Source organism: Sapajus apella, unplaced genomic scaffold, assembly GCF_009761245.1.
Source record: "Sapajus apella isolate SASKATOON/1434 unplaced genomic scaffold, GSC_monkey_1.0 scaffold32, whole genome shotgun sequence".
Lineage (NCBI taxonomy): Eukaryota > Metazoa > Chordata > Mammalia > Primates > Cebidae > Sapajus > Sapajus apella.
In genome coordinates this window covers 13,008,704-13,021,054 of record NW_022436972.1, presented here as the reverse complement: position 1 = coordinate 13,021,054, position 12,351 = coordinate 13,008,704, and the positions used below count along the sequence as shown (strand labels likewise).

Below are 12,351 nucleotides of genomic sequence, written 5' to 3'. Positions count from 1 at the left end.
TAATGGTCCTTTAAAGGTGCAAATTTAATGCAAAGGGACTTAAATAAATTATAATGCATTTTGCTTAGAAAGTGTGCATGGAAGAACATAAGGAGTAATTCAGAAGATTTTATAGTTTAGTAAGATAATTAGAAAGAGAAATCAAGATATGTGGATTCTTCCCTCAGATTTGGGTAAGACACTGGAAGAATTTTGAGTCTCTTTCCTCAGCTATAAAATTACATACCTGAACAAGATTAGATGATCTTTAAATTCCTTCTCAAAGATAAGAGTACCTATATAACCATGATGCTGAAAGTTGTGAACTTAAAAAAAAAAAAGTTAAAATAATCTATTCCAATCTCTTTTCAACAATGAGATAACTTAGGCTCAGAAAGATCACCATTTGTCTAAATTCACTCATTTAAGTTAGAAATTTGAGTTGCAGTATTATACTTTCACAAATAATTGATACTGCATCCTGACAGGTTTTTAAAATTTGGCCTCTTCCATCATTTTTTTTTTTTTTTCATTTTAGGCAGAATCTGTGATAGCATTTACTTTGCTTAATAGAGTGCAAATAATGAGATTTTTTTTTTAAGTCACTTAGTTGTAAATTTTGGGCAAATTACTTCTTATCCTTGCTGTAAAATAATAATTGTTCCTTCATCATAGTTTTTCTTTTCTTTTTTGAGGACCGGATAAGTAATCTATTAAGAAATCTTAACGCACTAACACACAGCAAGGAGTCATTCTGTGGTAACCACGATTATTATTAATATCTCTCCAGCCAGCTCAAGTGCTTAAAGCTTGAGAAAGTGTTTGAGAGCAATTTCCCCAGCAGGTTGTATGGAGGTGACTCTGATTCTCCCTATTATTATTTTGTCTTTTATGATCATATCTTCCACCATCACATTATATAGGTATGGAGCCTCTGTGTAATAACTAAGGGTGTGGTACCTAACTGGAAGTCAGACCAATTATTCTTATGCTGTCACTGAGCCCAGTAACTGGTGATTTGTACAAAAAGAGTTAAAACAGCTTAAACTAAACAAAAACAAACACACTTAAATTGGGGATTCTGAATGTGGGAATCATGGATGGGCTTTAAGGGAATGGAAACCACCTGATATTTCATTCAAATAATTGACATTTTGGGCCAGGTAATTTTGAGGACTGTCCTGTGCACTGTATTTAGCAGGATCTTGGGTCTTTACGCACTAGTTGCCAGTAGTACTCCCCAGCCATGGGTAATGATAATCAACATTATCTTCAGATCTTGCCAAATATCCTTTTCCTTCTTCAGAATCACTGTGGTAAAGCTTTGTATGTATGTGCTTTTTTTTTTCTTTCTGGAAGCCTCATCAGTCTCATCATATTTTTAAAAAAGACCTATGACCTCAAAAGGCTTGGAACCAATCACTTAAGATCTTTCAAAATAATAAAAGAACACATATCTCCAGCTGTCGTTGTGGGAAAAATGAACACCATCAGGGCTAATCAAAATGGTGCAGTCTGGAAATCTGCTATGAAATATATATCTTCCCAGTTATTACTTTCAACTCCTCTAAAAAGGCACCTCACAAACACTATATCTGGGAAACTATCTACTTCAAAAACTGCTATTCCCAGATGGCATACTTCTTAAAATACTGTGTTCAGCAGAGACTCCCACAGTCATCTACTGAATCTAGCTCTAAACTTCTAAAGGGGTTAGTGCTAATGGCAAGTGGAAAAACATCAAGTCCAGAGGGAACTAAAAATCAGTTGTTTCTCAGAAAAGAAATCAAATGATGGAATAGATTGCAAAATTGATCAGGAGGCGGGATGCAGCAGCAGGGAGGGAGAAAGTGAAGGGACAGGAAGCGAGGGAGGGAGGGAGGGAGAGAGAAAGAGTGAGAGAGCCCCGAGCAAGAGAGGAGAGAGACAGCCCTTTGAAAGAGGGTATCGTTTGGGCGATGCTCGCTAGAGGTCCTCCCCTGCCTTCTCACCGGCTCGTCTGGAAAGGTTTCTGCTCCCATGCTATACATGACCCTTAGGCCCTCTGCTGTGCTCTAATTCCCAAGCCCACGACCGCCCCATTCACCGCCTTCCCAAGTGACCACTTCTCAAGAGCCTCCTGAAAGCTCAAAAGGCCACTTCACCCACTCTTCAAGGCCCTCCTTCCCGTCTACGGCTTCTTCTAAAGGCGGCAGGAAAACTGGAGCTTAAAACCCGAACAGTAAGCCCAGAAAAGCCATCAGGGAACGTGTGTCCTCTTCCTCGGCCCCTCGGCGTGGCCCAGGAAGACAAGCAACTTACTCCCGTACTTCTCCGTGCGTCTGTCTCCCCCACTCTCAGCTTTGAATGAGACGCAGGGAGAGGGGGCGCGAGCGGGCTCGAGGCGAGGGGAGGAGCCGCGAAAGCCGCCCCCGGGGGTTGGTCTGGACCCCAGCGAACGGCGGGGCGCGCCTCCTCCCAGCCCGGCGCTCCAGGAACGTCCCGGCGCGTCCCGGGTCTGTCAGCCGGAGTTCCCCGAGGCGCGAGGGGAGGGGACTGGAGAAGGAGGAGGGCCTGGCCGCGGAGGGGAGGAGGCGGTGCGTGCCGCGCCTGCCAAAGGGAGCTCCGCTGCTCTGCGTGCGATTCCCGGCGCCCGCGCACGGCCGCAGCGCTCCGCCAGAGCCGCCGCCGCGGACTCGCCTGAGTGCGGGTCTCCGCGGGTGCCAGCCCGGCCTCTGGAGACCCCCCGCCTCCTGCCAACCCCTGCTCCTCCAGGTCGGGCTCTGCGGCGGTTAGGGACCGAGGCGAAGAAGGGCAGGACGGTCTGGTCTGCCGTGGATGTTCCCGCCCGGGAAGGACAGCAAGTTGTGTGTGCGCCCGGGACGCGGGAGGGAAGCTGGCCGCCGCCCGCCAGCCATGTAAGTAAAGCGCTCGGCTGCCCCGTGGGCGTGGGCGCCGCTGCTCTCTCCTGGGCTCCCTCTCTGCCCCGGGGCCGGAGTTGGGCTGCACCCGCCCGGGCTCCGGACTTCCTGAGCTCGGCGGATCCGTCGGCTCTCCCTGCCCGCCGCGTCCGCTCTCGGCGTCTGCCTCCGGGGGGTGCTGCCTTCCCATCCTTATCCCCTCCCTTCGCCCACAGCCGGCTGGAAAATGCCTCCTGCCCCCTTTTAGAATGGAGGGATCATTGTGTGTCTCCGTGGGTGGGGTGGCTCGGGGAGGCAGTGGCAGGGGGCTAAATATGGGCTTGTCTTGGCGAGGGCGCCTCACCACAGTTGGAAATGGGGGCCCCCCGCCCCCACGCCACCCCCTGCTGCTCTTCCCCGGCCTCGTGGCCCAGATAGATCAACTTCAGCCACTGACTGCAGTTGACAAGATTAAAAAAAAAAAAAAAAAAAAGGAGTGACTGGACCTCCCTTTTGAGTGACATCCAGAACTGAAAATGGGCGGTGGTTAGAGAAAAAAAAAGGGTAGGGGCGAGGTGAAGAAATGGGGGAATTTGCTGTGGACCCTGAAAGCTGGAGTTAGGAGTCCTGGAGGTGGAATTCTAGGGTGGATGGGCTGTGTGCTTCTGTATTCACGTCTTTATAGAAAATGCAAGAAATGGTTAAGGAACTCTTTGAAAGACTGGGGTGGAAGTAAATGCCTCTGGAACCATTCGGATGACTGGGCTTTGATGTAGAATACTGGGAAGTATGGTTTGCTGTTCAGCTTAGACAATCATTCAGTGGGAGAAATGATTCCAATCAATGAATCAAAATTACAGACCCAAAATAAGTCATGCACAGGCATTCTTTTACACTAGAAGATGTTAAGACTAAAGAAATCCTGAAACGCTGCTGAATGAGTACAGTGTGTCTGGTAATAGTTCTGTACTGTATGTGCCTCCGCAGACCATAATGTTTGTTAAATTTATGGTACTCTGCAATTGTAAAAAATTATCCTAATTATTTTGTTTGGCTCATGCAGGGAGTTAATGTACCCTTAAAGAGACACAGAAAAGTTGCAAAAAACTATGAGCACGAACTTGCAAGCCAACAAGGAAAGAAACCATGGCATGGTTCATTTTATTTTAATTGTTTATTGCCAGTGAAAATACTACATTACTTTTAATGTGAGTATATAATATATAGAATGAATTCATTGGCCTGTCAAATAAAAATCAGGCATTTCCTTAAGTAAAATAGCTGTCAGAGTTAATTTGGGAACATTTATAGGAGGTAAGGACATGAAAAAGCTTTGAGCTGGTTTGACAAAAATTGAGTTATGGAGAAGCTCATAAGGAGAATTGGTTCTTCCCACTTTCAAAGTGTTGAGGCAAGTCTCAATGTTTGTTAACTGAAGATTGTAGACTGTCTGAGACAGTGATATCGCCTCTCTCAATGCCTTTAACTTTTAATGTTTCCTGTTGTTTTATCAGGGACCATCATCCTTAGTACACAGGATGGAAAGTTGATGCCCAGTAAGACTGAAGATCTATTCTGCGTTACGGAACTGTGGATTACCTGTGGATCCCTGGTGATTTCACACCTTCATTCACTCCTGCAGTCCCTGAACATTTACTTGGGGGTCCTCATTGCCCTGTCTGGTGAGAGATGGCATCCAGCCTGACTTGTACGGGAGTAATCTGGGCTTTGCTCTCTTTTCTTTGTGCTGCCACCTCCTGCGTGGGGTTCTTTATGCCTTACTGGCTCTGGGGATCACAGCTGGGCAAGCCTGTGTCCTTCGGTACCTTCCGGAGGTGCTCCTATCCTGTGCATGATGAGAGTCGGCAGATGATGGTGATGGTGGAGGAATGTGGGCGCTACGCCTCCTTCCAGGGCATCCCCAGCCCAGAATGGAGGATCTGCACTATCGTGACCGGCCTGGGTTGTGGCCTCCTCCTCCTGGTGGCGCTTACAGCCCTCATGGGTTGCTGCGTTTCCGAGCTCATCTCCAGGACCGTGGGAAGAGTGGCTGGAGGGATTCAGTTTCTTGGGGGTAAGTGACTTGCTGAGCTTGAGTTGTTTACTGGAATCCCAAAGCAATATTGAAAATTATGTTTCAGTTGTCTACTGAGATTATTATAATTGACACTTGGGATGCGTACGAAAAATAGATTTGGAATGGCTTTGCTGATAGGTTGCCAAAGTCAAGATTATTGTCAGGATTGCTTTACAACTTCAAGAGTCCTTAATTTCTGTACATACACATCACTGGCCCGCTAAGTGTTACCTATGTGAAAACAGTAGCATCTAGGTTGTTTGCAGTGTAGTAGGGGAGACAGTTTGGATTTCATAGCTTCTCCTTCTTTATGTTCAATAATAGGCAATTAGGTTATCTTTGTCTTAATCTCCTTGGGTCTTTAGAGGTAAAGATTTAACAGAAAAGTGGAAAAGGGTTTTGATCCACCATGGTTATCATGAACCTCTAATACACTTTGGTGGATGCAAAGTTTATTCTTGCCCAATCTTAAGCTGTGTATTTAAGTAAGTGTTAACCATTTTAAATGAGAGATTAGTTTTATGTAACAACTGTGAACTTAACTATTCTACAAAGATAGCTATCAGCTTAATTACCTTGTTAGGTTTAACTTTCATGGGTGCTCTTGCGGTGGAAAAAAAAAAAAAAAGGAATATTTAACAAATGATGTGTGCTTGTCCCAAACGGACTGGGTAGTTTCACTAACACCAGAAAAGGTTTGATTTTTACTTGGATTTCCTCCAGCAAGTATTGCTTCAATATTTCTGGTCATATGGTTTTAATTATACTTTATGTATTTTCCACTGTGCTTTTCACCTCCATTCTTCAACCTGACTGGCTGAACTTGTCTGATTTACAGTCCACCCTGGTGAAATATGACAACCTCCATAGATAGTACAGAGTGAAAGGAAATAGGAAGCCTGGAAAACTTATACAATGTATTTGGAGCTTCATTACAGAGTAAAGGTCTGTTACTCTCCCATTTGGTGTTCTCTTACAGTCTTTTGTGAAGAATCTAGAAGAAGAAAAACAAAAATGAATAGTTGTGAGACAGTCTCCCCATATGAGAGAACCCCAATGGATTATTTCAGATTATTAATATAAAACTTTCAAGTGATGTTTTAAGTAATGTTTAATTCTTGTGCTTTTGCAAGTGGCAAAGTTTTGTGTTTTGAAGTGAGATAGAAAGTTTTGTTTTGAAATGAGGTAGAATTGTCCATTCTTTCCTTACTGATGTAATTGTGTTCTCATTTGGTTGGTTTATTTATTTATTTATTTTTTCCCATTGGTTTTGCATCTTAGTCCCTCCAGGAAGGCAGTGTGGGGAACCTACCTGTCCTCTCTTGACAGCTTCAGTGTTTAACACTGACAAAAACCTTGCATGTGATATGTATATTTACACAGGTATGTAGCTAAAACCCTTAGGAAACCTAAAGCAGTTGTCATTGAAAGTGGAAATGTAAATTCAGAGTTTGAAAACTTGTTGATATCACAGATTTTCAGAATAGAATGAATGCCAAGAGAATTTAAGATTCCTTTCTGTAAGAATAAACTTGGTCTGCTGTTTGTGTTTCACTTGGCTCAGGAAAAATGCTTAGGCAGTTTCATTTTCTCCTCTTATGGTAAATATTACTTTCCATTTTTTCTTCATTTTAGGGCAGGGCCTGCTATTATTTCTGGCAGAAAAGGAAAATGCTTACAAAGAGAAATCAGTTTTTATTGATTACCTTTAAACGTGTAATGAAGGAAGGCAACAGGAAGTGAATCTGAGACCCATGAGATTTATGGTTCCCTCTCTAAGCTATGTATAGATTTTTTTTTGAATTATATAGAGCTAAATGTTCTACTTTACAGAATACCCAAGGGGACAGACAACTGGGGAAGTTATACGTATATTTTTCTAAAGAACCGTTTTTTTTCTTTGTACTTTTCATGAACTCTGGCTTGGTAAGAGTTTCTGACATCAAGCTAAGAGAATAATTTGTTAGTAGCAGCTGATATTCTCTCATTTCTCAAAAATGTTTCTTATACTGGCAAAAACAATTCTGGATATAAAATCTAAGAGGGATTTTCAGAATCTCACCTCTTGAGAGCACAAGTAAACATACCCGTTACTAAAGATAATAGCAAATTTAGAATTAAAAAATAGCTTGAAATAGAGGAAAAGGTTTTAAAGAATCTGGTGTTATCACTGTTACTTAATGGGAGACCAGATGACAAAAAAAAAAAAAAAAGAAAAAAAAAAGCTTCGAAAAGAATTCCCTAGGTTATTCATTTCGTAATTGTTTAGGTTTTTATTCACAAAAACTTATTTTATTTTAATAAATTTTTTCTATGATGAGTTGGGTTTCATAAAGACTCTGCAGGATGCCAAACCAGTAAGTTATACGAATCTCATAGACTGCCATGCTTCAGAAATGTAATCAACTTACAGGGAACTTTGCTATGAGGCAGATTCTCCTGCTAAAATTGATATGCCCAGGAGGGTTATGTTTAGCTAAAGTTAGGTTGCTCCAGAAACAACAGGAAGCAGGAGAATGGCAAAATACAGAGGCATCCTGCTTAACCCCGCCTGCTGTGTCTAGAGTTTGCACATATGGTGTAACATCAGGCAGTAAAACCCCTGCAGTACTATGGGACAAGTTAAAGGACAAAATGTCAAAATTAATTCTGAATCTTTTTGCTGTGATTGGTTAGAGGTTAAAATGTCAGCTGTCAACTGATGGAGCTGTGTAAAATTGGGCTACTGTACATGGGTATTTTCTACCTAAAGTTGGAATCTCTCAAGGAGTCAATGACTGTCACTTTTCCTGTGGTAACCTGTACAGAAACGTTAATTGCTGCTATCTCCATTTCATATTATAAGGTATGTTTATGTCCTAACTTTAAAGAACTAGTGTGGGTTGAGTTTTACCCTCAACTGATTTTTTAAAATGCGTATAGAAAGGCTTTGGAAAATACAATGTAAAATAAAAATGTTAACATGTATATAGTGTGGTAAGGGTGCTGGGAGATAATACAGGCTTTAAAGTTTTTGATTGTTGAATATAAAATTTTGTGCTTTCAAATGCCATTTTAGTCATTAAGGATTTTAACAGAATTTTTAAACATTAATATCAAACTTTTTGGTGCACATATTAGTAAGATTTACATGCTCTGTAAATGGTACATGTAAGAACGTTGTAAAGACATATTAAGTGTATTTGTAAGTTCTCTCAGGTGGTTCTTGCAAATGTTAGAATCTGAATGCGTACATTTCATCTTAAGAAACTGCTGGTGCACTAATGAGGAAGTACCAAGGAGAGTCCCGGATTTATATTATTCCATGTTTGGTTTGAACATTGGTCATATATACATGTGAAATGTGTGTTGAATGCTAATCAGCAGCAAACCATTACCTTTCCAGCTTAGAAACTGTTCTAAGAAGCCGGAGGAGATCATCTCAACTAATTGATAATTAAGTACTGCTGAAGACAGTAATGATGTCAGAATGTTTCTTTGAGCATCCCTTGCTCTGTGTTGTGAAGGCATCTTTGCCTTTTCATAGTCTCCTTACTGTAGAGCTCCACCTGGGCCTGTCTTTCATGCCTTGAGGGAGATGCTTGGGACTCTCCTTCCCTTGCTTTATTGTAAATCTGACCTGCCATATGATATGCCACGTTATGCTTTTCTTTATATCCAAGCTCTCTGCCAAGTGACAGCTGAGTAATAGCTAAATAATGAGTGTTGGCGTATTAATGGGCATAGTGGCTTTCTGTGATAGTGTTTTAACTGAAAGCAGTTGCTCTAATTTTAAGAAATGTAGGGACTTCTTAGGCCACTTGGGGAAGCAGGAAGGGCTCTTTTTTTTTAAATTATACCTTATAATTTACTATAATACTCTTGTTTTATTTGGCTCACTCTAACCTATGATAGAAGGTCCAGGTGAGTTGTCTTGAGTTTTAAGCCAGCAGTTTTTAAACTCTAGTTCGCATCAGAATCACCTGCAGGACTTTTTAAAACACGGATTGTTGGGGCCTGCCCAGATTTTCTAAGTCAGTAGATTTGCTGGGGTACCTGATAGTTTGCACGTCTAACACGTTCTCAGGTGATGCTGATGCTGCTGGTTTAGAGACCACATCTTGAGAACTATTTTCTAAGTTAACCATTTCCTATTTAAGAAAATGCAACTTCTGGCTTACTTTTAGAACTGAATTAAAGTGTAGTTGCATCATAATCTGCTATAATCCTTTCTAAAATTGTACCATAAAGGAGCTCTACCTCTGTAGTTTGCTGTTGATTTAGCACATTCTTGTTCCATTTCTCTTAGTTCTTGTCACAACAAATTGTCTGGAATCCTCTCTCAATACATATTCTATACATACATATGTATACATGTTATAATATATGCATTACATACAAAATTTTATTTACCATTTTCTTATACCAGACACAAGATTTTATATATGGAGAATTCAAAATAAAGCCTTAATACAACTTCTGAAGTTTGCATGCAGTGGATTTTCAGTAAGAAGTTTTGAATTGGAAGAGATGAAGGCCATACCATAGACCATAGGGATGGTCCCAGACAGCCAGCCCTTGGCCAGCTCTGTACAGGCATATATATCTTGGAAACACAAAATATTAGGCCAGAAGGGCACCCTAGGAGCCAGTCCTTCTGAATTTCTCCTGCTAGGTAGAATGGTACTTGAATCAGCTTTGACTAATGAAAAGATCTCCTGGTCTTCAGCATCTTTGGGGAAGAAGGTGATAAACTCTTGGCCAGTGGTCATACTTCCTAGGGCCATAGACCATGCCTTTCATGACAACCGTGAACACTGAGGAGCAAGCTTGAGGTGCAGGCCTACATGGTAAAACAGTGGGAGTGTGGCTTTGCCAGCCAGGAAGGAGTGAAAGGGAGATGCCTGCTGGGCGCAGTGGCTCATGCCTGTGATCCCAGCACTTTGGGATGCCTAGGCAGGCAGATCACCTGAGGTCAGGAGCTTGAGACCAGCCTGGGCAACATGATGAAACCCTGTCTCCACTAAAAATGCAAAATTTAGCTAGACATGGTGGCATGTGCCTATAGTTCCACCTACTCTGGAAGATGAGGCATGAGAATCACTTGAACCTAGGGGGCCAAGGTTGTAGTGAGTCAAGATTGAGCCACTGCACTCCAGCCTGGGTGACAGAGCAAGACTCTGCCTCAAAAAAAAAAAAAAAAAAAAAAAGAAAGGGAGATATACTACAGACAGCTTACTGAGCATCAGAGAGAACATGTACCCTAAGCTCTGGATTTGTTAAAGGCAAGGATGTTGAAGAATAAAAAATGGTGTGATCTCAGCTCATTGCAGACTCCTCCTCTTGGGTTCAAGTGATTCACCAGCCTCAGCCTCCCTAGTAGCTGGGATTACAGGCACCTGCCACCATGCCCAGCTAACTTTTGTATTTTTAGTAGAGACAGGGTTTCACCTTGTTGGCCAGGCTGGTCTTGAACTCCTGACCTTAGGTGATCTGCCCACCTCAGCCTCCCAAAGTGCTGGGGTGACAGGTGTGAGCCACTGCATCCAGCCTTAATACAATGTTCATTTAACTCTCTAGCGGGCTTAAAACTCATCAGAGAGCTTATTCCATGTGGGAAGTCCAAGGCCTAACCCCAGAGAGACTGCTGGGAAGGTCTGGGTGGGGCCAGGGAGCACTTTGGACAAACTCCCCAGGTGTTCTAGACACAGATGGTTCACAGACCATATCTGGAGAAACACAAACTAATTTTATTTGCTTAAAACCTCATATTGTACTAGTATTGGGGTGTAGATGTACCCAACTGTTAAGCTTAGAGTGAATCATCATTACCTCTGTAGCAGTCATTTTGTGGGTGATGTGCAGACCTGCACATCAGAATGATGTGCTGCAGAACATCAGAATTGGTATAGGACCAGATGGTTTTAATGTCGGTTTTGCTTTTATATTGCTTGCAGACCTTAGTGTTAAAACATGTGCTCTGAATGAAGAGACCCCCTAAACAGGATTTGTATGAGCAACATGGCTGTTTATTCACCCAGGTGTGGGCGTGCTGAGTCTGAAGAGAGTCAGTGGAGGGTGAAGGGTTAGGAGTTGGTTTTATAGGTTTGGGGTAGGCAGTGGAAAGTTACAGAAGTTACAGTTCAAGGCAACTTTTGCAAGATGAAAGTGGGGGTCGCAGGTTCTGGAGTCACAACGTTGACTGAAGTCAGTTACAAAGTCTAATTGCCTTATCAGTTGAGGCAGGAATAAGGAACAATAAAAGAATGTCTCAGAGTTAATTAGGCACTGCAGGGGTTGGTCATTTCTTTTCCTTTTGTGGTTTTCCAGTTACTTCAGACTTTCTAGTTCCAGGAACTCATCTGGAGTGTACGTGTAGGTCACAGAGGTTACCATGGCGTAGTCTATGGTGCTGTCAGTCAGCCTAGAAGACCTTACACTTAGGTGATGGTTAGCCTTGTATATACACTCATAAAAAAGAATGCAATATTTTCCATACTATACTTAGATGAGGACTGTATTTTGATGTATGACTCCGGCTGCAAATTGCAAACCCACCATCATTCCCAGTGCTATGTGTTTCCTCCTCCATCCTGCAGGAAGGTGATGTTGCTGCTACATGTTCTGTTTGAGTGGGTTCAGATCTAGTTTCTTTTTTGCCATATTTACTCAGTTTTTCCCTGTTTTGAGTTACTGCTTTTTACTTCTTAACATTGTATTTTTGAAGTAAAAATAGTGATAATAATAAGTCTTAAAATAGTGGAATGTAGAGTTTTCCATTACACCTGAACTTATTATTAGCAGCTATGCAACTTTTTTTCCCTAGAGTTATTTAGATTGGTTTTTGACATGGTTCAATTCTCCATTTACGTTAGGTGCGGTAGAGTCTTTCTTAGAGAGTCATTTGATTTTTAACTTACTTCCCTTAGTTTCTATAAGCAAACACAGCTGTAGCCAGATACCCCTGAGGCCATGGTCAGTATGAATTAGTTAGCCTCACTAACTGACAGACTGAAATGCAAATTGTTGACCTGTCTTGTGAAAACAAGTTGTTAGTCACAAAGGAAACCAGCTGAGGAATATGAATTCATAACCATTTCCACCGAAATAATTCAAAAACCACACTCCAAAGATCTTTATATCATTCTATATAAGTATCGTGAGATGCATATAATTTCCACTCCACACAAAGTCATCACTATTATATGCTCTGTATTTGAACTTTCCAGCTTGGCAAGGATGTCTTATTGTGGGTGTTGGTTATAATCAGAAAGAATAAAAGCAGCTACTCAAAACTTTTATTCTTGGATGACACAAGAATTGATCTTGTGGCTCCTTTGAAGCATTAGCCTCAAGTGAGTTCTGAGGAACATTAATTTCTGGGTGTGCCAATAGGTGTTACCAGGAAAAAGAAAAATGGTTTTAGGAACTCCGAAC

At 41.9% G+C, this 12,351-nt stretch overlaps 1 protein-coding gene across 2 annotated transcripts in view; it reads left to right on the top strand.

Moving 5' to 3' along the window:
- The first annotated feature begins 2,547 nt into the window (after positions 1 to 2,547).
- Positions 2,548 to 12,351, top strand: part of LHFPL6 (LHFPL tetraspan subfamily member 6) — a 255,257-nt gene continuing 245,453 nt past the window's right edge. For both annotated transcript variants that reach the window (XM_032294532.1, XM_032294531.1), the window contains exons 1-2: positions 2,548 to 2,876; positions 4,373 to 4,932. In XM_032294532.1, coding sequence (XP_032150423.1) covers positions 4,548 to 4,932 — 385 coding nt within the window. In that variant the 5' untranslated portion in view covers positions 2,548 to 2,876; positions 4,373 to 4,547. The remainder of the gene's footprint in view (positions 2,877 to 4,372; positions 4,933 to 12,351) is intronic.